Genomic DNA, 25,032 nt, shown 5'->3' with positions numbered 1-25,032 from the left:
TTCTTTCCTGTAGCTAACTTTAGGCTATCTGTTTGCTGTGTGATAGCAAAGATGGATGGAAGGATAGATAGATAGATAGATAGATAGATAGATAGATAGATATCGATCAGTCGGTCGGTCGGTCGGCGGCTGCGAGGGCCGATGTCGTTGTTGTTTTTACGCCTGTGTGAATTTCCGCTGTTTCACACGGTTCCCTGAATGCTACACGAGCCCCACGTTCGCCTCCGCCCAATTTTCTACACTCCGATCGCCACACGATTCCACCCGAGCCGTTTCCGAAAAGTAACTCGTGGTCTAATTTCATTGGCGGCGCCGTCGGCCAATCAGGAGCGGCCATCTGTGCAGGGCTAGGTCGCAGTAGTGGAAGTTCTCTGGTTACGTGCGTCTCCCTCCGGTCTTTATTAGCTGCCAGCTCCACGGCTCTGTTCTCTCTTCTCCACGCCGGTACCGGGACAGGAGCCTGCCGTCGCCGCCATGAAGCTTCCAGTGGCCGTACTTGCCGTTTTCGCCTCCGTGGCTGTCATCATTGATGCCACCGTGCACTTCAGGGAGCAGTTTGACGACGGAGGTGCGTTTCAGAAAGTAGTCCCCCCTCCCGTTTCATTGACCTATGCTGTGTTTCTGTTTCTGTTGTGACAGCGGCGATTTTCTCGTCATTCAACTGTAAAATTGTGTTCGTTTTTCCGTTTAAAATCTGATTTTATCGCTAAATGTATATATTTTTTTACTGTATTGCCAACAGGCCGTGTCACGTCTATTAAGTCACACGAGGAGCAACGTTAGCTTAAATAAAATGATCGTGATACTGTAGTCAGGAAAATGTGTAAAATACGGTGTTTGAAATGGGTAAAAGCCGTTGAAATATTTCAAACATTTCCTCGTATGTTCGTCCAGACTTGCTTTCACTTTTCTTTATTGCCCTGCCCCGCATAGAAAAGCCTCCATGTTAGCAGACTTGTGATCTGTTCTCAGTGTTTCACTGAAGGAGTAAAAGTTCATCATAAACTGGAGAAAAATGCATAGGAAAGTGAGATAAGATGAGATGACTGTGCAGATATGAGCCGTGACAAACCAGGTGAAGGCGAGTTGTGTAAATAGTGCAACATTTTATTCACTTCCTGTTGATTGAAGAGTTTTGGGGCTAAAATATTAAACAAATATAGATTAACTCAGCTCTTTTGTTGGACTGTTGGCTTGTAAATAGTCAAAGTGAGAAAGGAAGAATTAAAGGAGTAATTGAATATTAATCAACAACTAAGTCTGAAACCATTTCAATAATCGATTAAGTCGGTCAATCTTTCAACTCCTCAAATTGTGTTTTAATTTAAAGTATTTAATTTGAAAAATATTTGTTTGAGGACAAAATTTAACATTTTAGAACGGTGATTGGTTAGCAACTGGTGGCCTGCACTGGTGGTGCACTGGTCTGCTGGCATTAATGTCTGGTTTATTTAAAAAAAAAAAAAAAAAAAAATAGAAATAAAAATAAAAATAATTTACTTCATAAAAAATGACAAAGTTATGAAGAAAGTAGTTTTAAGACACAAGGAACGATCTGTGTCCCTTTTTTTAAACATACGCATCTCTTAAATTTGCTGTTTTTGTTTAATATTGAAATAGTAACAGTGTATTTATTTTGTAAGAATATCTGCTAAAACAACTACTAATAACATAATATTATATTATTTTATGTAAAATCCCTGAACTCAACCTAAATTATGTGGACCGTGCGTAGTTCTTGCTCTATATTGTGTAATAACGAGTAAATAAAATGTATATATCTTGTTTTCCAGATGCATGGACGAGCCGCTGGACTCCGTCAAAGCACAAGTCGGACTATGGCGAGTGGAAACTGACCGCTGGGAAGTTCTACGGCGACGCTGAGGCTGATAAAGGTACAGAGAGAGTACGATGGCGAGTGTGATGCATGGATTTGTTTCAAATTACCGGGGCTTTGCATACGTTTTTCCAGACGATGTATTATGTAAAAATGTGGGGTGAAGAATAAAGTTTGCATATGGTAATGTTGTAGAACTGGCACTTATAGAATGAACTGTGAGCATTTCCAGGACTGGAATAACCTGCCAGTGGAGCTTTTCCCTACAGTAGCCCCACACTCTTTGTATCAAGTACAGGTTTTTCTGCTGGAGTACTTCCTGCTTTCAGATTAACACTGAGAGTCCAATTCACTGAACTCAAACTAATTTAAGATCTATGTTTAAGGTACATACATACATGTCTAATTTTAGTCAGACTAAGACAATTTGGTTTTCTTATAGTCCGACTGTAATTGAACTAGTCTTAATCGGACAACATACCTGTCCTAGATAATCATGGTCCAGTTACTTCTAACAGCTTTGAGCTCCTGTTCGTAACTTCTCTTTGTTTCCACTCAGGCATTCAGACCAGCCAGGACGCCCGCTTTTACGCCACGTCGGCCCGCTTTGAGCCCTTTAGCAACGAGGGGAAGCCTCTGGTCGTCCAGTTCACCGTCAAGCACGAGCAGAAGATCGACTGTGGAGGTGGCTATGTCAAAATCTTCCCATCTGACCTGGACCAGAGCAACATGCACGGAGACTCGCAGTATCACATCATGTTCGGTGAGTTTTTCCGTTTACGTTTAGTCGACGAGTTGCTCCAACTTCCTGAGTTGGAAGTCTGACCATAGGTTGCCTTCCAGTTAGAATTCCGACTAGGAACTCAAAAAACTATACATTTTGACGAGGGATGAGTGGATACGATTCTCAGTATTGATACAGAAACATCAATATGAATATTGCGATATTTTGCTTGGCGATATTATATTGTTTTTGAGACATTAAGTATCGATTTATTTTAGCATGTTTTTTTTGTTTTATTTAATCATGTTACAAATAAACAAACATTTTGGACTAGCATTTTCAGTCCACTAGATGGTGCCAAGTGCTCACTCTCGTTAGAGCTGTTGTTTGAGTATTTCGCAATATGACTGTATATTTGACTTCTATATTTGTTTGAGGACAAAATTAGATTAAAAAATAACATTTAAAATGTTTTCAACCCTGTGATATCGTACCGTGACTCAAATACCACAATAATATCATGTTGTGATTGTGATTTAAATATTGTGATAATGTTGTATCGTGATGTAAATATTGCAATAGTATTGTGACTTGAATATCCTGATAATATAGTTCGGTGATTTAAATATCATGATAATATCGTGTTATGATTGTGATTTAAATTTTGCAATAATATCATATCGTGACGTATATATCGCAATAGTATCGTGACTTAAATATTGCGATAATATCATCTCAAGACTTGAATATTGTGATAATATTGTATTGTTACTTAAATATTGCAATAATAACGTATCTTGACGTATATATCGCAATAGTATTGTGACTTAAATATCGCGGTAATATATCAAGACTTGAATATCGTGATAATCTTGTATCATGCCTTAAATATCGTATTGTTACTTAAATATTGCAATAATATTGTATTGTGACGTCTATATCGCAATAGCATTGTGACTTAAATATCGCGATAATATCATATCAAGACATTAATATGGTGATAACATTGTATCGTGACCTAAATGTGAATAAAAATCAGCAACAGCATTTTTGCTGAGTTATGTTTTGGGCTGTTTATTTCTTCTTCACGTGAGAAAGAAGAATATTTGTTACATAACCTTTGAAATAACTTGAACTGGCGAGCACAATGTGTCGTTCACCACTTCATAGTTTAAAAATTCTAAAAGCATAATATCGGACTGTCGGTATCAGCAGATCCTTGTGTTAGAGATATTTTACTTACAACTACCATTTGGTATTTTTGCGTCTTCTTTCATTTAAAATGAAATGTGAAAATGACCTCTGTCTCCAGGGCCTGACATCTGTGGCTACAGCACAAAGAAGGTTCACGTCATCTTTAACTACAAGGGCCAGAATCACCTCATCAAGAAGGACATCAAATGCAAGGTAGCTTCAGCAACACGGCTCCGTTTTTGTCTTTTTTGTTAATATGAACTCACGTTAACTCCTCCTTTTCTCCTCTCTCTCAAGGACGACGAGCTGACCCACTTGTACACCCTGATCCTGAACCCGGACCAGACTTACGAGGTGAGGATCGACAACGAGAAGGTGGAGTCCGGCTCCCTGGAGGAGGACTGGGACATGCTGCCCGCCAAGAAGATCAAGGACCCCGAGGCCAAGAAACCCAGCGACTGGGACGACAGAGCCAAGATCGACGACCCCGCTGACACCAAACCTGAGGTAAACGCCAGGATTAGGCTTTTGACTGCGCTTTATTTATAGTACAGATTAATTCTCTACAAAATATTCTATAGGTGTTTTGGCTTCTTAAATGTGAATATTTTCTAGTTTCTGTCATTTTTCAGCTTCTTAAATGGGAATATTTTCTAGTTTCTGTCATTTTTCAGCTTATAAAATTGTGAATATTTCGTGGTTTCTTTGCTCCGTGTAACAATGAACAGAATTTTTCAACATTTTTGGACCCAAATGATTAATTGAGGATGAAAATAATCATTAATTGCCAGTTATTTAAAGGCATGTAAATATTTGGAACCCTCTTCCTGGAATAAAATGGTCTGAAACTGAAATATTTTATTCTTTTTAAGTATTTTTGTAAATGACTTTGAAGTGGAAACATCTACGTAGATGTTTTACTTTCATGCACTTTTATTATTTTTATTTAAAAAATTTTTTTTAAAAAAAATTGCTGATTATGTTATTTTTATACTGGATTTTGTAGATTTGTATTATTTTTTACATTTTGCACCAGTACCTATGTTGGATTTTCCTTCTATTGCACTAGTTTGTCAGAAGATCCGCTGATAATTCTGTTTTACTGTGACAATAACAGCTGTTCTGTTCTGTTCCTCCAGGACTGGGACAAACCCGAGACCATCCCCGACCCTGATGCCAAGAAGCCTGACGACTGGGATGAAGACATGGACGGAGAGTGGGAGCCTCCCTCCATCACCAACCCCGACTATCAGGTACAGCTCATGTAGCTGAAGATGGAGACGTGGAGCACAGCTGGTTTGCTTGGATTGCTTGTGTGTAGAAATTATAATCTGTGGTTGTGACTGTGCAGGGAGAGTGGAAACCAAAGCAGATCGACAACCCGGACTACAAAGGAGCCTGGGTGCACCCCGAGATCGACAACCCAGAGTACAGTCAAGACGCCACCATGTACAAGTTTGACAACATCGCAGTCCTGGGTCTGGATCTGTGGCAGGTAAACAGGATTAGAATAGCATGGATTGATTCCCCTATTAATCTGGGGTTCCTCGATTTTAAAGGGCGTGGTCTTCTGTTTTCAGGTAAAATCCGGCACCATCTTTGACAACTTCATCATCACGGACGACGTCAAAGAAGCCGAGGATTTCGGGAAGGAGACCTGGGGAGTCACAAAGGTAAGGACTCACGACGTCATGTGTTTGTGATGAATGTCACTTTATTGCAGTTGTCGTTTGAGGTGGAAACAACATCATTTACAGCAGTGCAGACAAGCATGGAGCGATAAATATGATAAAACGCTGTCCTGCACAACAAAAGCTCGTGGGAACATTGTCAGCCTTAGTGTTAATGACAGTCAATCCACATTAGGGCTGAAACTATTACTCGATATATTAATCGTTAACTATTGATCATGACAATTGATTCATCGGTTTGAGTGTTTTTAAGGAAGTTTTCTGATTTTTCAGCTCCTTAGATGTGAATATTTTCTGGTTGCTTTGCTCCATGTAACAAAGAAATCATTAAAACAGAATCGTTTTTGGACAACATTGTCCTTTCCAGGTTTGACAAACACTGATCGTCATTTTCTGACATTTCTGGACCAAACGATGACTCGATTAATCAAGAAAATAATCTGCAGATTAATCTATTATGAAAATGATCGTTAGTTGCAGCTCTAATCCACATGTTCTGATTTTGATATGCTGGTATTTGTTTTGCCAAATTTCTTCCTTTTTAAATAAATATAATAAGAAATTATGACGAAAAAGTCGAAATTACAAGAGAAAAAGGTCATTATTATGAGATAAAAAGTCAAACGTATGAGATCAAATCTCATAATTGATTATGAAAATAATGGTATGAGTTGCAGCCCTGGTGTCCATTCCAAGAGTCTGTATTCAATTAGAAAAGTTTTATTCACTGCTCTGGGGGAAGTTTTTAAGAAGAAATATGTGTAAACTTGTGTAATAAGGTATAAAATGTCAAAAAAGAGGCCTAAATAGTCTACATTTTAGACACTGACTATTTCCCACTAACTGGTGTTTTTGCCTCAAATGCCAGTCCCCATTATTTTCTACATTGTTTTCTATCCATGTTTATAAGCGGCCACTTCGCTGCCACGTTCTCGTCACTCGTTCTTTCTGACTAACGTGCAAAATCATGTTATTTGTTGTATTTAAATGTTTAAATACTTTTTTTGCAACTCACGAGTTCCATTTTCCTTCAGGGACCAGAGAAGAAGATGAAGGAGGAGCAGGACGACGTGGAGAGGAAACTGAGGGAGGAGGAGGAGAAGAGCAAAAAGAAGGACGGTGAAGGCGAGGGCGACGACGAGGAGGAGGACGAAGAGGGCGAGGATGAGGAGGAGGATGAAGAAGAAGGAGAGGGCGAGCAGGACGAGGAGGACGTCGGGTCAGAAGAGGAGGAGGAGGACAAACCGAAGGACGAGTTGTAGAACGGAGGAGCTGATGTTTGGACTGCAGCGTTCTTCTTCTTCTTCTTCTTCTTCTCTGCAGGTGACAGGAAGTTAGTGAACGCCCTGTGGACTCTTTTCATACAGCAGCCTTTTATTCCAGTGTGGGGCGGCGGAGGGGCTGAAAACTGGGTCCCATCAGATTTGTTTTTTATTGATTTTCTCGCGTCTAGAAGGGAGGAGGGTTTATGTCTTTGTTTGTTTTTTTCCCCCTCAGAATTTTTCTAATCGAAGCTGCGATGTAAGGAGCACCGTGTGTGTGTGTGTGTGTGAGTCCTGTGATGTGTGTACTCGTCCCCGCAGTCACTCACAGAGCCATATTCTCATTTTCTTTCCTCCTTTTCTTTGGACGTCCAGTAAATCCAGGATCTGTGACGTTCTGGCTCATGAACTTTTGTTTTCCTCTTCTCTCTCTGTCTCTGTCATTTTCTTCTCTTCATCCATCGCCTTCATATTTTAATTTAATTTAATCATCACATTATTTCCTCCCCTGAAAACACATTACTATGATTTGCTCATAGGTTCCTGTCCTCCAGTGCGTGTGTGTGAGTGAGTGAGTGAGTGAGTGAATGAATGAATGAATGAATGCATAAAACAAACTGTGATTTCTACAATCCTCATTCTCTCATTGTTCTGAATGAGTCGCTGTTGTGTGAGTGCACACACATTTGAGTTTCAGTGAAATAAAATTGAAGCTTCTCTCAACAAAGCTGACGCCTGTTTTCAGTTGTGCGTGTTTTATTCTCAGCGTGGTGAAGAAGAGGAGGAGCTCCAGTTGATCAAATACAGACTTTGAACACCTCATTTGCCTTCATCGCTTTCCACCATAGTGTTCTGGCACGGCTCTGTTTTTCCATTACTATAGTACGTGCTCAACGTAGGCGGAGTGTGTAAAACTGCTATGACGTGGATTGCTAAGATTTGTTCTCAGAATCGTTCAGTCACTGAACAGAAATACCACTGAACGTGATCGTGCTCACGATCGCCGGCTTTCAGCAGTGCTGTCTCTAAATACACCAGACTCCTCTGTTAAATTTTAAACATTTTAAACATTTCCTTTGCTAAATGTTGGAGATTAACGCATGTAGTCAGGGATTTTTTTTGACTTTTTAACTTTAATCTACAGTTTGGCATCATGTTAACGTCACATTTTAGTATCGGCTCAGGTCGTTTGGAACCTCATCAGAGCACATACTGAAAAACACCAGGTACCGGGTTCTATCGCTGATGGGAAAGCAAAAAAAAACAAGTAGAGTTGAGTCGTGCTGGAACTGTGTCGTGGAAAAGTGCCAGAAGCAATTTACCTTCATTTTCTCTCTCATTAAAAACACGTCTGACAGTTCCACTATCGTCGATTTGAACCACAGTTTCTGCCATGTTCCAGAGTCGACTCTTTATCTTCCACTTTAAATATTATGAGGGAGAATTCAAAGAGTCACTGTCACGGTTGGGAAGCCTCGTCAATGATATATATGTGGTATCTCGTCTGGACACTGGAGGCAGGTCTGAACTTTAAAATACAAGATATACTGGCAGTTTCCCCCATTTATGTTTTCAGAGTGTGCCTTTAAAAATAATCACAGTGAAGTTTTGAAGTTGTTTCACATATTTACACTTGTTCAATAGTTGAAGTACAGTACATGAAAAACATTCACACTGAAACTTCTCTCTCTTACTTTACTTAATTACCACATGAACAAATATTCTTTACGGAAATAGTCGGTGAGATTTTACATTATTCTGTCAATTGAAAATGGCGTAACACTCAATCTTCCTGTAAGTGGGGAACATAATTTACATAATCATCATTCTGTTCTATTAAAGAAGCTGAAACTAGAAACTGAGACCATGAACTCCTCGGGGAAAATGTTCACTGATTCAATAAAAGTACATTTTTGCAAACGGCAGAATTGACCCTGTGTTACTTTTCCTCCGATTTCCACGACTTCACTTTGCAAACAATAAGGTGAAGGTATGTTAACTTCTTTTATACAATCTGTGATCTAGAAAGTCTAGAAAGGCTGCTAATACCAGGCTACATTTAGAAAAAAAATTAACCATGCATGTAGTAACAGGTAAAATTCAATGAATAGGTTACTGAATTAATTCAGATTTAAGGTTGTATTTTACTTATTTATTTTGTAAAGTAAAATTGTACACTGGGAAATTACATGTATCATTGCATGGAATGTTGAGGGGAATTTCCTTTAAATTTCTTCAAATTTTTTGCAGCAAAAATTGCTTAAAACTTGATGTGAACAACACAGTAAAAGGCCAGGAATGAAAAAACTGGTATATTATGTAAAGTATATCACTGCAGAAAATGACATTCAAGAAAGTAAAATAAGCCTTTTTTTGGGGGAGAAATAATCAAATTTATCTATTCTACTGCATGTTTTTCTAGTCTCAAATGGCTATGGATTCAAATCAAGTAAAATGTGCTTATCACACTGGCAGATTCCTTTTCTTCAAACAAATCTTAAAAATTTAGGAAGATTTTACAAATTCTGATGTGTAACGCTTTTGTTTTTAAAATGCTTTATAAATAAAGTTGGATTGGATACTTTTTAGACTGGTTATTTTTTGCAGTGTAGCTGTCTTGACCTATGCATGACACTGTATCAACACGGAATCAACACATAAAGTAATTCATCGTCGATTAAATTAAATTAAAATGTGTTAAACATTGACACAGTTCTGTGTCTCTTTTTATCCTTTCCTGTCTGCCACGAGAACCCGTAACGAAACACCAAATAAATTAACACATTTTCTCCAATGCAGGTTAATTTCACCACGTATTTGAATCCAGATCACTACCAGAATCTAAACGATTGGTTCCTTGGGTTATTACTTTCGTAATTCATGAAAAATCTGTGCTTATATTGTTTGTTTTTTGCTCGGTGGAGGAATCGTCAATTATTCCGACAGCACTTGAACGCAGTAAGCGTGTCGTGCCACTCCCACACCGGCAGATGGCGTCCGTGCGCGGCCTGCACTCCCTGCTCACAGCGCGCCGCGGCAGCGAGACAGACAGCTGAGTCACACACGCTCACAGACCCGGAGAAACAGAACCGACAGTGGGGCTGAATAAAGAGCGACAAAACCACAGCCGTGACCGCAGTGAAAGTGTGGCCTCAGCTGCCCCCGTCGACACCATGCTGACCATCACGCTGAAGACGCTGCAGCAGCAGACCTTCAAGATAGAGATAGACCCCGAAGTGACGGTGAGTTGGGAAGAAGTTAACGGAGCTAAAGTAAACAGTGACACGGTCAGGCCGCCGGGCGAGAGAGCGCTGCCTCGCTACCGCTTAGCGTTCACTGGTGTCGGGCTTAGGTCCGTGTGTAGCAGCCGCCGCCGCTGACATTGTTGACGTGTTTTTAACGCGTCACGTTACTCCAACGTTAATAATAACTAAACGTACAATAAACACAAGTTGGTCATTTAGCAGCTTCTGTGACAGTACGTGAGTTCGTGTGGGGCAAATTCGCTGCAGGTAGCTCTGTCAGACCGGAACTGAACAACTGCTCCTTCAGTGTAAAATCTATCCGTTGTAACTAGCACTGCATTTACAATAATGGTAATGTCGCAATTTAATTAGATTTAAATAATAATAATAATAATATAATAAACGTTAAGGTGTCTGTACTCCACTTCATATATTGACTTTATTGGTGCAGTTTACAATGATAGGGTTTACTTTGATAGGAAGCACCGGAAACGATTGTAGCGCCATTTAGCTTGATGCTAAACTTGTTTCAGTCTCACCATGAATGACTGTGCAATATTTGAAACCTCCTGTTATTGTTCATGTAGCGACGAGATAAGGACCGATCAGTAAACTAATGTGAGAGGAAAAAAGAAGCAGTGCACCTGGCATTTGTTTAATACACTGCAAATAACGCAGAAGTATTAATTAGACGTGGTGAATACAGTGAAACTATTACCATTTCCTGTAAAGTGCTGTCACGTGACTCGGGAAGGAGAGTTAATGAAATGTTTGTTCCGTAAAGGTCCAGTGTGTACGACTTAGGGTTATATTACCCATAAATATGTTTGTAAAAGTGTGTTATTGCTTTAAAAATAAAGCTTAAAATGTGTAATTTAGGCAAGGGTCTTGCTGTATGGACGGCGCCATTTTGTGCCATGTTTCTTTAGCAGCCCTCACGATAATTTTAAAGCCTAGCACATAACAAAGAGTAACTGTGGGATTAGGTAAATTGGTCACTCTAAATTGACCATAGGTGTGAATGTGGGAGTGAATGATTGTTTGCCACTATGTGTGGTCCTGTGATGGACTGGCGCTGTCCATGGTGTACCCTGCCTATGTCAGCTGAGATTGGCACAGCAGCCCCTGCGACCCTCCAGTAGAGGATGAAGCGGTAGATGATGGATGGATGGAAGAGTAACTGCGTGACATAAATCCAATGCATGAATCGATAAAGTGTAAGAAGGACGGTGAGTGTTACGAGCCGTCGCTAAATACACCAGACTCTTCTGTTAAATATTGACATTTTAGACATTTCCCTTTTTTTAGTATTTTTAACTCATCTACAGTTTGGCATTGTTTGGTGTTGATTCTCATGTCGGACGTCGCACTCATGGCTCTTCTGGTGACATCACTCTCTGGCCAGTCAGTGGCCGGCAGTCTGTTGACGTCACATTTTAGTATTGGCTCAGCTGAACCTCGCCAGTGCAGGCACTGAAAAACCCACCAGTTACTGTACCAGGTTCTATCACTGAAAAACCAAGTAAATTCGAGCTGAGTCGTGCTAGAAGCACCATTAGAGGTCACTAAGGGCATGTTCACACAGTTAAAGATAATTGTATCGGCTTTTATCCTCATGGAATCGGCATTTATGTATACAACCAGTAATGCAACCTCTCTCTTGCTCTGGCATGTGTTGACGTCTTTTTCGTCACCATCATTATCTGTTTAATAATAGTAATGCTAATAATAGTCATAGGTTTTATTTGTAAGTGCCTTTCAAACACTCAAGGTCACTTTACATCTTAAATAAGAAGATAAATCAAACAGACAAAATGGGCAAATTACAGATAAAGTTAAATGCTAGTTTTTGGTGTATTTCACTCATTTTGGGTTGTTTTTTTGAAACGATGCCGTGTTTACAGAAAACTGTTTAAAAATGGCACAGGAAAACACTGTATATCATCAGCCTCTGAGCAGTAACATGTTCTCATAACATTTATTTACAGTGTCAGACATGAGGCCTTCCACTGACCCCTGTGTAACACGTTTATGTTATTGTGATTTTAGTGATGTGTGTTTTTATATGTTTGACATTTGTCAGGTGAAAACCCTGAAGGAGAAAATAGAGGGCGACAGAGGAAAAGATGCGTTTCCTGCTGCTGGACAGAAACTCATCTACGCAGGTGAGAAACACTCACACAGGACGACGTGGACGCAGGTAAAGAGTCACGGAAAAACCAAACTCTGCTCCAGAGAGGCCGTTATTGTTGGTGCAGTGTACCCACATGTGGGACCTGTGTGCAGAGACGTTGTTGTCGTATAGCAGCCAATAGGAGCGTCTACCTTCTGTAGATGTGTTGTGTTTGTGAGGTTGTGAACAGAGTGCAGAGAACGTGCAGAATGTTGTGTTCTTTATGGAATTATTGAACAGTAATGCAAGAAAAATCTCATCTACTGTGCAATTTAAAGCTGCAAATAACAAATCCATCAGCATCAGTATTTCCTCAAACCTTGAAATAAATATCCTGTGTTTGTCCACAAACCAAAAACAATTAAGTTTTAACGATTATTTTTATTTTGAGCAATGATGACTTTTTAAAACATTCAAATATGGCCCACGGATAATTTAATAATTGATCAATTGTTGCAGCCCTAGTTGTAACCATGGGAACAGACATTATAATCCAAACTGGGTTAAAGTGTTTTGTTTTTTAATACTTAAAACTAGTTTCTCTGATTTTTCAGCTTTTTAATGTGAATATTTTCTAGTTTCTTTGCTCTATATAGCAACATCTCGCCAATCAACATTTTCTGAAATTTTAATCAAGCAAACATGTGACAGATTAGTTAATGATGAATATACTGCTTTAATTCTGAAGTATACTGCATGTAATCTGATTAGGAAGGTGTGTGTGCGTGTATCATAAAAAGTTTATGAAGAAAAGTCCACACAATTCTGAGATTCTGCTGAGGTCAAAATACAAACACTCCATGTTGATCTCAGCTGTGTAATCGGATTATCGTCACACTTAAACACTGTTTATCCTCTGTTTCACAGGTAAAATCTTAAATGATGACACCCCGCTCAAAGAGTACAAAATAGATGAGAAGAACTTCGTGGTTGTCATGGTAACCAAGGTCAGTGCTTAGAAAATGAATATGTTCTCTGCTTTATCTCTGCTGTGTGACAGCATTTTCTGTCTGGAAACTTACAAAAAAAACTTCCTCTCCTGCACCAAAGTCCATAGAGAAAATCGATTTTACATCCCAGCACACAGGGGTCATTCACCCACTGCTGCCTCCATCAGTAAACTCAGACGTGTTATTCTTGTGACTCTGGTGTTTGAAATTCTTTGTTCAGATTGGCTTAAGTGACACAAACTTGCCACACGAGAAAGCAGCGGACCAGCTGTGTCTCTGTAAGCTAAAAATTACGATTTTCTCTATGGGCTTAGGAGCGTAAACACCTTACAAACTTCTGAAAGCTCTGTCTAATGGGGAGATAAAGTGACACACATAAGAGCTTTTTGTTGAATGTGGTTTTCCTCACTTGCATTTTTTTTGCCGTTTTCCTGATGCTGGGGAGTTACTTACTTTTAGCGATCACTTTAGGACTGATATGGAAATTAAACTGAGTATAAAATAAACTGTCTAGTGTAGAAGAGTGTTGCTGTCACTTTTTACACAAAAATTACACAGAATCCGCGCTGCGCAGCCAATGCAAGATATAAGACGTGTCTGTGCGTTGACTTTCAATGTAAACTTGTCAATTTGTCCACTCAGGAGGACGGATTAGCTCGTGTCCTCCATTTTCACAGCAATACCTAATGGTAAGAAGTTAACCCCGGTCCTGAGAACAAGAAAAGCATCACTGTTTTATTTTTCTGATGGATTCAAAGTGGACCTAAGGCTGAGCTTTGTTCACTGCGCCCTCTGCTGGTGCATGTGGTAGTTACTTTAGACTTCTAGGCTGTATATTTTAAACTCTAAAGGTTTTGAGTTTTCCCCTCTAAGTTGGAGTGTATATCTGAATTTTGCCTTAGTTTTTCTTGCTCAAAATATCCAAACACAATTATCTTAAACTTTCTGTTTTTTCTTCAGCCAAAAGCAGCGCCTGCTCCAAAAGAGGCCCCTCAGCCGTCTCCTCAACCCGCTGCAGCTTCAGCACCAGCCTCCTCCTCCTCCACCTCACCACCAGCCTCCGGCCCGGCACAAGTAGCCTCACCACCGACACAAGCGGCGTCCGTGTCTGAACCTGCTCCACAGTCAGTGCCTCTCTCTGAACCCCCGTCCTCGTCCTCAGTCCCAGAAAACACAGCGACAGATTCTGCTGAAGCAGCATCAGCAGCAGCTCTGGACTCAAAGGCAGACTCGGCTCCAGCTGTGACTCCAGCTGATGCTCCAGCTCCTGAAGCTGTTCAGCCAGCCTCGGCCACTGCAGACACGTCTACACCCGCTGCACAGCCAGAAGACACTCCGAAGGAAAACCCAGAGGATCAGCCTTCGATCACGGAACCAGAGCAATCATCTGCCTCCAGGTCAGAAGAAACGCATCACTACGTACATTAATCACCTGCTTTATGAGGAAAGCTGTTCTGCTGTCACTCAGGGTTGGTGCAGTGGTCAGCACTGTTGCCACACACCAAGAAGGTTCACGGTTCAAACCTGCATGAGGTTTCTGTGAGTAGTCAAGTTTCCCTCCACGGTCCAAAGTCGTGAAGACTCTCTAAATTTTCCATACGTGATTCAGAGGTTTCATACATTTACGATATAAAATGCATCAACTTTACAGCAGTGGGTTTTTTGTGTCTGTGTCTGTGGAGACACAGGCGGGGCGGCAGCTGTGAGACAGCAGTGAACTTTTCTCTGAAACCTGAGTGTAGTCGTGAGATACGTAAATGAATGTGGAAAGAGAAACAGTTGTCGTTCTTTCAGAACGTTCTGCAGGCTCACCGGAGGTGCGGGGCTATGCCGGGGTTAGCGACACTAGCGGCGCTAGCAGTGTTTAGGAGTCACACACTGGAGCTTTAATTTTCACCTCCTCTGATTGGCTGACGTGTACGAACACAAGTTCCTGATGATTCTGGTTAACTTCAAACGACATCGACATGTGTTTGTGTTTAGCGCTCATTAGCACATGCTTAGCATAATGCTGTTAGCAGTGAGCATGTTAGCATTCTGAGGTTTACATTAGAGATGCGTGATATTATCGGCAATTTATTGAATATCAGCAGACACGCCAAGAGACTCGGTGACCACTAACACTTTTGTGTATCTATATTTGTAATCGGCCAAAGCTCTACTGATATATCGGCATTTGGGATATTGTTAAAAAAGTCCAACGTGATGATGCATCCCTACAGAATATTACATCAATTTCACCACAGAAGAGACTAAAAATGACCTCAGCGTATTTATCAGTGTCTGTTATCGGCAGCAGGTTGTATATTGGCAAAAACGTTCGATCTTGCCTTCCTCGTTCCACTTACAGCTGTGACGTGTTTTATTTCCGTCTCTGTTTTAAGTAAATTCTTGAGACAGTGATGGTTTATCCTCTGAAACACTGACTCACTGCTTTCTTTGTCCTCATGTTTCTCAGCCTTGTTGATGAACTGGGACTCCTTGAAGAAGCGGCGTCAATACTGGGTAAATTCAACTGTCATTCTTCTTCTTCAAACTCCAGAGCCTCTTCCATCACAAGCTTCTCATGATCCTTGGCTCATTTCTGTTTGTTTTTTTACCCCAGTTTCAGGTTGTTATCTTCTTTTTTATACTTTGTTGTTGTGAACAGATGAAAACCTTTTATCCAGTTATTGTACAAGAGGTGTGAGTGTGAAACAAACAGGCTACGGCAGATGAATATAAATGTGATGAGCCTCCGACCTTCACGAAAAGTCGTCATTAAAGATGGATCGTTTGTGTGTTTTAGTAACTTTGTCTCGTTACAGTCAGCAATCGCCACTTATTTATTTAGTTTGAGAGTTTTCAGCTTCTTAAATGTGAATATTTTCTGCTTTCCTTGCTCCTTTTTTTAACTAAGAAATCATTTAAACTGAACAAAGACATCTTTATTTTGAGGTTTGGGGAAACAATTTTCATTCATTTTATGCACTAAACAACAAATAGATAAATCAAGAATGTGTCTTTCCATCTGCTCACCTGCTGTGTCGTCTCTCTCTCTCTCTCTCTCTCTCTCTGCTGTCGTTTCCACAGTAACAGGCCCCGCCTATGAGAACCTGGTGTCTGAGATCATGTCCATGGGTTATGAGCGGGAGCAGGTCGTCGCTGCGCTCAGAGCCAGCTACAACAACCCGGACCGAGCGGTGGAGTATCTGCTCATGGTGAGTGAGGGGCTTTAACCTGCTCAGCTCACAGCGCTGCCTCTGTGCTCTCAGGTGTGTGTAGTAAATGTTGATGCTGATCCTGCAGGGGATTCCAGCAGAGGCCGCTGATCTCCCATCTCAAGAACCAGTGAGACACAGTGCTCCATCTAACCCCCCGATCCCTGCGACACAGCCACCACAGCAGCCCACAGCACCCTCAAACAGTAAGACCACGCTTCTCCACACATGTTTATTCTTCCATGTCTTCGTCCATCTGCTTATTTTCCTCCTGTGCTCCCTTGCGCTCTCTCTCTCTCTCTCTCTCTCTCCCCCCCCCCCCAGCAGGGCCGGTGTCTGTCAGTCAGCCTCCTCCTCCCTCTGCTCCCTCCACTGGTGGTGGAGGAGGCTCTGCTCCGCCCATGGCGAACCCTCTGGAGTTCCTGAGGAACCAGCCTCAGTTCCAGCAGATGAGACAGATCATCCGGCAGAACCCAGCGCTTCTACCAGCGCTGCTGCAGCAGCTCGGCAGAGACAACCCACAGCTGCTGCAGGTACTTGATGACTTTATTTGATAACTTTTGTACATGGCAAACACTGTAAAACACAGGTTTTATTGTGCCTTTTTAGTCGTTTTTTTTCAACATTTTGTGAACCAAACAAGTACGACAAAATGTCCATTAGCGCATAATCACCTGAAACTAAAAATAAAACATTTTTTTTGTTACTTTAGGAGCAGAGTCTTACTATATTTCTAAGGGATAAACGTCACACAGTCTCTAAAGAGAGCCTTTCACATTTTTATATCGCCTGTAGGTCACCGTCTTGTGAGTTTTAAAGGTTTAATCCACCCAAAATCGGCAGCAAAAAGCAGGCACGATCAAAATTGTGCCGCATAATTTTCTAGTCTGACTTGCGTTTCCAATGAAAGATCATATCTCATCATATGAGCTTGGTAACACAAATAACTGCGATGTACGAGACTGTAACACTAATCTGAAATGAGGCTGTACTTTCTTAGAATGGATGGAGTTCCTCCAGGAGTATCCAGTCATTTGTAGACGTCACTAAATCACACTGACTTTTCTTTTTTTTTTGCAGCAAATCACGCAGCACCAGCAGCAGTTTGTACAGATGCTGAACGAGCCACGGGGTGGTGGCGGCGACACGGGAAGCGAGGGAGCCGAGGCCCAGGGTCCACCACAAACCAACTACATCGAGGTCACCCTACAGGAGAAGGAGGCCATCGAGAGGGTCAGTCATCTATAGTCTATAATCTAATACAACTTCATTGGTTTGTCCAGAGGTTAATTGATAGAATAATTGATGCTCAGGATGGAATTATGCTGCGGTTGTGATATTTAGGGCTTGGTTAAAGCGTAACTTCGCAAGTCTGGTCGTCCTTTTTTCGCCTTTGTTCTCTACGGAGCTCCACCTACAGTGTACATGCATACACCACCGTAAACATCCATTCGTCATCGACCTCTCCTGACCATTTGTTTTATCTGGAGCCGGTGAACACAAGCCTTGGAGCCACAATCGACATCCGCTCTTCCTCACTGACAACGACAGTTTCCTCTGCTTCTTTTTCGTCGGCTCTGCCGCGACGAATGTCGACAAATAACGCCATTACTGCCTTGATCTTATATCCGGCACCTGCTGCTGTCTGTGGATTCCGAGGCTGGTTTTCCACTAACAGACACTAGGGGGCGGTGGAGACAGCCTCCCAATCTCCCCACAACAAGACATTAAACCAGGGGTCGGGAACCTTTTTGACTCAGAGAGCCATGAAAGCAAAATATTTGGAAATTTATTTCAGTGAGAGCCATATAATATATTTTAAGACTGAATTTAACTAAATGTGAGTAGAATAATCTGAATTTATTCTTTTAAATAATGTTGTTATAATACTCACCATTAATGCGACTTCTGGTTCTTGTGGACCCTTTTATTGGCAGAACAGCAAGACTTTCTTCGCGCAGTGTGTCACCAGCAGCATATCTTGCAATCACACTGAACTGCGACAAATGACTTACGTCTGTTGACTCATCCAAAGCCAGGGAAAAGAACAGCGCTGCATTTATGTCCTTCACTTGCGTTTCCTCCACTTGGTTTGCCATCATGATGGTACGATCATGAACAGTTCTTGCTGACAGAGGCATGTCTTGTATCCGTTTGATTATCTTGTCTTTGTTCGGAAGATCATCAAAAAGTTCATTGGCTACATCCAGCATGAACGTTTTAGCATACTCGCCATCTGTGAATGGTTTTCCGTTCCTCACTATTGCTAAAGATCCAGCAAAACTAGCGGAATTATAGTCACCTTGCCGGGTCCATAGGCGGAGTTGCTGCTGGCTAGCTTGCACCCTGCTCAGTAGCTCTTGGCACGCTTTCTTCCTGCTGTCTCCCGCAGGGTATTTTGATGCAAAGGTAGTAGGCGTGTGTCGAAGTGCCGCTTTACATTCGACCGTTTCATCGATGCGATTTTGTCATTGCAAATTAGGCACACCGCAGAACCTGCTCTCTCCACAAAGGCGAATTCTTCAGTCCATTCGTCCTGAAATGTACGATACTTATCATCTTTTTTTCTTTTCGCCATCTTCTTCGTCGAAGGGTTAGCTTTGAGCTAATGACCGAGTTGACTGATTCAAAAGGGGGCGTTTACCTGATTACCCAAAAACGGCCATGTAGGCTATTATCATCCAATTAAAATAATGGACAATTGCTCCTGCAGCCCTGAACAAGACATGAGCAGTGGTAAATCGATGGATGGATTAAAACAAGTGATAATATTTTATGTTTTATCTGAAAAGCCGAAATCTGCGAGCCAGATGCAATCATCAAAAGAGCCACACCTGGCTCGCGAGCCATAGGTTCCCTACCCCTGCATTAAACCATCACTATGACTCTGAAGCAGTGACTTCGGAGGTACAAATAGATGAACCCAAAATAGCTTATATTTAAATTTTGACCTTATTTGAAACATTTAGCTGTTTTAAAAGCTTTTATTATGCTTTAATCAATTCCATACTTTTCAACAATAAGATAGCAAGAAAAACAGAATATTTATTAATATAAGGCCAAATTTGAAAATGTTAATGTTTTTTTTGGCTGATCTCTCTTTTTTTTTATTAAAAATTAAAATTGTGTATGGTCTTACCTTTATATGTATGTATGTATATATATATGTGTGTGTATATATATATATATATATGTGTATATATGTATATATATATATATATTATTATAATATTATTATAATATAATATAATATAATATTCTCCGTCTCCAAGCGGGCTCTCTGTATCCAACACAGCCTGGATTATTTCTCGACGCACTCCCCACATCCAAGTAATGATGTATGCAGTGTTGCCAACCAAGCTGGCAGACCCCCGAACCGTAGTAAGGAGACCCCCAAAGACCACTAGTTCCTTTAGCTCGGATTAGCTTGTTACGGCAACAATACATTAAACCACGGGACTCCGTCTACGTTGATGAACGGCACTTTATTCACAGCACTGCAGACTGAAACACAGCCTCTTTTATTATTGTGCGGCTCTCACAATAAGAGGAATAACTCGAAATATGCAGGGGGACAGAGATTTTGTCGCAATAAAAAAAAAACATTTGCACAAGCAAGCCGATCCACTTTTCTATGTTGAAAAAATACTGGGACAAAAAGAAATCAAGGGACATTTAGAATAGATAAAAAATGTGTGATTATAAAGATTATAGATTATAAAGAGAGGCAGCAATGGGCATGAGCCAACTGCCCGCTTCTACCCGCTTCAGTCAGTGTGTGCGGCACAGAGATGATTCACAGCTCACCTCACCGTCGTTCTCCTGTGTATTTGAACAGGAAATGCGTAAATTCAACGATTATGACCATAGAAATGTTGAAATCATACAGAAAACTGATTTATAGAACAGTCAAATGGACAAATTGAATTTCTTTTATCATTGTTAGCCTTCTGTTAATGTGTGTGTGTGTGTGTGTGTGTGTGTGTGTCCAGTTAAAAGCACTGGGCTTCCCTGAAGGCTTAGTCATCCAGGCTTACTTTGCCTGCGAGAAGAACGAAAATCTGGCCGCAAACTTCCTTCTACAACAATCGTGGGACGACGAGTAGTCAAGCGTCACGTGACATCATCACCGCTCAACAAGAGGGGCCCCCGGAGAGGAGGACGACGATGACGGGAGGTCCAGAGGGAAGGAATGAGGGAATGTAGGAGGGGAGGAGAGGAAAGACGACATATCTTTTCGCGCCATCGCGACAGTGGTCCGATGGTGGCAGTGACAATGATGATGATTTTGCTGTTCAAAGTTCGCTGTGCCGCCTGCTCTCTCCATTCTGCTGTGTTGATGAGCTCACACTGAGCCGTGCCTCACCACTGCTGCGTTGTTGCTGCTGCCGCTTGTGCTGAGCGATCACACTGAGAGACGTCACACCAGGAGACGCATGTCAACAGCCTGCATCACCTCTCACTGTAGAGGCCGATCAACAGTGGCTGTTTCTATGGGTTTTTTTTTGGGAATTCAGGGCAGTCAATGGGTGATAATGATGCCAATTGTTTCGTCATTTTTTTCCTCCATCTGATAAAATATACGAACACTAATGGTGTATTTCCACCGGCTCTAATCGGCTCGCCACACCACTAGCATAGTACCTGGTACCAGGTACTATTTTTAGTACCTGCTCCGGGGAGGTTCCGAAAGCGTGCTGAGAAGGTAGTGTGCGATGATTGGTCAGGTGTGTGTGTGCGTGTGTCACATATAAAACACAGTCACCACAGTTTCACGCAGCCATGCAGCGATGACTCCGCCCACGTTGAGTAGGTACTTTTTATTGTAGTGGAAATGCAACCTAACCGCGCGTGTCGTGCCGTGGAAATACGCCATAATGGTCTGTCTGCAGTGCAATTTTAGACAATTCTCAATTCTCAATTAAAAGAATGCATAAACCTGTGAATAAGGTCGTTCCAAAGCTAAAATAAGACATTTTTGGGTGAAAAAAAACTTCACTTTTAGCAAAATTTATCAAGTTGCTGAGAACAGAAATGTGTAATTTGTAATAATTATTTAAAAAATGGGCAAATATCGGCCCCAACTGATTACACAGATATGCATTACACTATCCTGCCCTGTTGATTAACCTGAGAGTGTGATGCAAACTGTTGACTTGACTGTTTTTGGGATTGCACATTGCTTTACCTTAAAGGGATAGTTCAGGTTTTTTAAGTGTGGTTGCACAATGTTTGCCATGCGTGTGAGGAAGAAGCATGAGAGGTTGTTTTGTTTTCTGCATTATCTCGCCGTTAGACAACCTTTTCCTTTTGAGTCGTTTAACCGTTCACGTATCCTCCAAACTTCATTGAGAAAATCATCATTTTTAGCTCACAGGAACACAGTGGCTGCTGGTCTGCTGCTGCCTCATTTGGTCTTTTTTTTTAAACACTGACATCATAAAACAACACATTTGAATTTGCTGATGGAGGCAGCAGTGGATCAACAACTCCTGTGTGCTGTGATGTAAAATCACTGGATTTCTCTATGAGCTTTTGTGTGAGGAGAGCGAGCCGTTTACAAACATAATATTTCCAGATAGAAATGGCGTCAAAGCAGATAGCAGATATGGATTTGTGGGCCTTTTGTTAAGTGGTGAAAATCAGTTTTTCTGGTGACACCATAAAACCACCCTTTAAAAAACCTGATGTCTATTTCTGATCATTTCATTTTGGTTGGTTTTTTTTGTCCTGTGTTTGTGTATTGAGTGGGAGACTGAGTGTTTGCGGCCAGATGGAGCCTCAGGTTTTGTTGCTTCTGTTGTTTTTGGACGTTAAGGAAATGGCTCATGAAGTGCCACGCTGCTGCCTACTCTGCCAGCCAGATATGATTTAATCACTACTGTTCTGAGAGGAAGTTTTCTGTATTTCCTCAGCTGACGTCACATGACTCAGGGTGTTTACACCGCCATGTTGGCAGGAAAAACTTAAAGGTACCACTGCTGGTTTCAAGCTTTAAGAGTTCACTGTGCACTTTAAAATCCATAGAGATCGAGCAAAACTGAACTATATCTGATCCTTACACTACCCCCTAGTGATTGACACGAGTATAGAAACAGCCGGAGTGAACGTTATACCAACTTTCTAATAAAGTTGTCCTCATTTTACTAGAAAATTCTCACACATCGCAATAAAAGTGCGCAAAATTAACAAGATATTTAAGTGAATTAGCTGAGGTTAAGTCAGCAGTTGAGGGGAAACTTCACTTATGACGACCATCTTCCTTTCTTTGCCAAATAGAATAAATGTTTTATGAATGTCATTGTGTTTCAAAATACAGTTACACACATATGCACGTCAACATCATTTTGGAGTCGTTTCCCTTAAGTTTCCCCTTAACTGCCAGCCGGGAAGCTGCAAATCTGGATGCAGACTTCAGCTTCTTGATTAACTCTGTCTTCTATGCTCACTCTGCTGTCCTCAGGACCTTCTGTGATTTGGTCTCCTGGTCATCCTGGTTCACGACATCTTTCCACCACCTTAACTTTTTATAAAAAAAAAACAGCGGGTGAAGAGAGATATTACCATGTAAAAAACAAAATACTGCCAATTATAAATTCTAAATCTATGTGAACAGTGACACTTCCTGGCAAAATGGCGCTGTTTTGGTTGCGTGACCTCAGCTAGCGGAGTTCTATTGTTGCGTTTCCATTTGTAGTCGGAACTCGGAATTTTTTAATCTCGGAAACTCGGGATTCCCAGAGGGCTGCCACCATACAAACACGGCTACTTTTACCGTTAATAGCCTAATTTTTGTTGTATTTGTCTCACAGTAATTCGTAAATTGTACACATCGTACCGTTTAATTTTTAATCGTAGACACGTTGTTGCGCTGTGAGTGCACTAAATATCTTGTAGAGCGTTGTTGTTGTTATTTACTTTTTTAATTTTTTAATTTTACTAACAGTGGCTAGCCCAAAATGCAATTTTTTCAGTTCCGACTTCTTAATTTGAACTCTGGGTCTATGTCTCTGCTTCCGAGTTCTGCCATAAAAGGAACGCAGCATTTGCAGCCCCGCCCATTTCCCCACCCTTTTCTATGCCTCGCTGTTCAAACACAGCTCATTTTTCCTGATGATGTTGCAGTTTTACCAACGTAGTGTTCTGAAAATATAGTGACGACATTTAATTATCGATAAACAACAACAAAAAAAGAAAGTGCTCGCAGCCAAAACAAATGAACAAGTCCTATTTTCAGTGTCCGGCATGTGCTTTGCTGTTTCTCCTGTTGTTTTTCTTTGTTTTAGTTTGAACTGGAAGTGAATGCAGGTGTTGTATCATGTCATATATTGTGTAAAGGGTGTAACTGCAGACTTTGGGGGGGAAAGGTGAAGAGGCACTTTACTGTGACGGAGACGCTGCTCGAACTCGTTGACAGGTGGTTGGTTGCATGAAGTGATGAGACCAATGTGGTGTTTGCTCTCATCTCAGTTTATCTGTTGATTTGTTTTGTTTTTGGGGTTTATAATGAAAAATAATGATGATAATAATAATAATTACAACCTTAATACATAGACATTGGTTGAGGTTTTGCTGAATAGTTGTGAATGAATAAAAAAACAAACTTTTTGTTTCAACATTGTGTAAAATAAAGTGCTTTTACAGAGCAGCGGAGATGAAGTGATGATTATTATGAATGATTCATGTGCGACAGTCACTGTGTCTCAGATTCACTGTATTATGCAAAATTGTAAAAACAAAACAATTTATCTTCATTTTTTTATTTTGGGTACAAAAAAATCACTTCAATTGGTAATGCCAAAATGAAAACAAAAGCAGACCTCTGAGATTAAATTCTGAATTATGACTTTAATCAATCAATCAATTTAAATTTGACTTAAATCTTGTTTTCTCTGAATTCTGCCTTTTCAGACTTCTTTCTCAAGGTCTGACTTCCCCCCACAGTTTATACTTTAATCTCAGAAGTCTGCCTTATTTTCTCTGAATTCTGACTTTAATCACATAATTCTGCCTTTTTTAAATTATGTTTCCAAACAATTTTTCACATTGATTATTCCTAATCCTAAATATGTTTGATTTTTTTTCCTGCCACTTGCTGGATTCAGAATAATCCTGACATTTTAGTAATAGAAATTATCCTCCGAAACATATTCAACAACACATACTGAAGCTTTAATCCACATTAAAACAACATAAAAACACTGATATCTCATTACCCTACATTTTGCTAACAGCCAACAAATTTTTTTCACCTACGTCGTTAAATGTTTGAAACCTGTTTACTGCTATCACCATCTTACATAAGTATGACGAAAGTTCATCTTGATCTGTTAAAATATTGTTGTGATAAACACATTTGAACTTGCTAAAAGTACTACAAAATCCGCAACTGGTTCATATCCTGATCAAACTGGTTTCACGGAGTCAAAAAGAGTCAAAATGTGACATTTTGTGAGTGACGTCATTAGTGGGTAGATTTTTAGGATACTTGTGAACATATTTGTGAACATGCTTGGGTGACCACCAAAATAATTCAGATTGATGATGAAAACATCACCTCCTGGGCGGGGTGGTGTAGGTGTAGTCCCTCGGTCTGACCGCCAGGGGGAGCGTCGCTGTGGAGAGAGAGGGAGGTGGTGGACACACACAGAGGGAGAGAGAGTGGGTGCGTTCCCGCAGCAACAGGGAAGATGGCAGCTCTCACATCACTCACCCAGGTAAAGATGCAGCTTTTATCGGTCTCTACTCTTCAACTA

At 40.9% G+C, this 25,032-nt stretch overlaps 3 protein-coding genes across 7 annotated transcripts in view; all 3 read left to right on the top strand.

Annotated features, from left to right (window-relative positions):
- The first annotated feature begins 360 nt into the window (after positions 1-360).
- calr3a (calreticulin 3a) lies at positions 361-7,440 on the top strand. Its single transcript, XM_058637784.1, has 9 exons — positions 361-568; positions 1,794-1,895; positions 2,397-2,600; positions 3,874-3,968; positions 4,053-4,262; positions 4,895-5,008; positions 5,107-5,250; positions 5,336-5,428; positions 6,481-7,440. Exons 1-9 carry the CDS (start codon positions 475-477, stop codon positions 6,706-6,708), a joined length of 1,284 nt encoding a protein of 427 aa, XP_058493767.1. The 5' UTR covers positions 361-474; the 3' UTR covers positions 6,709-7,440.
- Positions 7,441-9,729: 2,289 nt separating this feature from the next.
- rad23ab (RAD23 homolog A, nucleotide excision repair protein b) lies at positions 9,730-23,922 on the top strand. Of its 2 annotated transcripts, none has more exons than XM_058637783.1 (10): positions 9,730-9,950; positions 12,037-12,118; positions 12,994-13,073; positions 14,037-14,473; positions 15,535-15,581; positions 16,149-16,276; positions 16,365-16,482; positions 16,604-16,809; positions 17,357-17,509; positions 20,269-23,922. In XM_058637783.1, exons 1-10 carry the CDS (start codon positions 9,882-9,884, stop codon positions 20,380-20,382), a joined length of 1,434 nt encoding a protein of 477 aa, XP_058493766.1. In that variant the 5' UTR covers positions 9,730-9,881; the 3' UTR covers positions 20,383-23,922. The 2 variants fall into 2 exon arrangements, with proteins under 2 accessions (XP_058493766.1, XP_058493765.1); XM_058637782.1 differs by having other exon boundaries at positions 16,601-16,809.
- A 972-nt stretch (positions 23,923-24,894) lies between these two features.
- The window catches only part of eps15l1a (epidermal growth factor receptor pathway substrate 15-like 1a), a 39,789-nt gene continuing 39,651 nt past the window's right edge, over positions 24,895-25,032 (top strand). For all 4 annotated transcript variants that reach the window (XM_058638387.1, XM_058638385.1, XM_058638384.1 and 1 more), the window contains exon 1: positions 24,895-24,993. In XM_058638387.1, the coding sequence (XP_058494370.1) occupies positions 24,967-24,993 (27 nt within the window). In that variant the 5' untranslated portion in view covers positions 24,895-24,966. The remainder of the gene's footprint in view (positions 24,994-25,032) is intronic.

Source organism: Solea solea, chromosome 9, assembly GCF_958295425.1.
Source record: "Solea solea chromosome 9, fSolSol10.1, whole genome shotgun sequence".
Lineage (NCBI taxonomy): Eukaryota > Metazoa > Chordata > Actinopteri > Pleuronectiformes > Soleidae > Solea > Solea solea.
This window is presented reverse-complemented; position numbering and strand designations above follow the sequence as displayed.

Excerpts from the sequence above, each read along its gene's own strand:
- rad23ab (XM_058637782.1), top strand. The coding sequence starts at position 9,882 with ATGCTGACCATCACGCTGAAGACGCTGCAGCAGCAGACCTTCAAGATA. Across the intron at positions 14,474-15,534 it reads GAGCAATCATCTGCCTCCAG|CCTTGTTGATGAACTGGGAC; the intron begins GTCAGAAGAAAC and ends CATGTTTCTCAG. Across the intron at positions 16,810-17,356 it reads ACAACCCACAGCTGCTGCAG|CAAATCACGCAGCACCAGCA; the intron begins GTACTTGATGAC and ends TTTTTTTTGCAG.
- calr3a (XM_058637784.1), top strand. The coding sequence starts at position 475 with ATGAAGCTTCCAGTGGCCGTACTTGCCGTTTTCGCCTCCGTGGCTGTC. Across the intron at positions 2,601-3,873 it reads GCAGTATCACATCATGTTCG|GGCCTGACATCTGTGGCTAC; the intron begins GTGAGTTTTTCC and ends CTCTGTCTCCAG. Across the intron at positions 3,969-4,052 it reads AGAAGGACATCAAATGCAAG|GACGACGAGCTGACCCACTT; the intron begins GTAGCTTCAGCA and ends CTCTCTCTCAAG.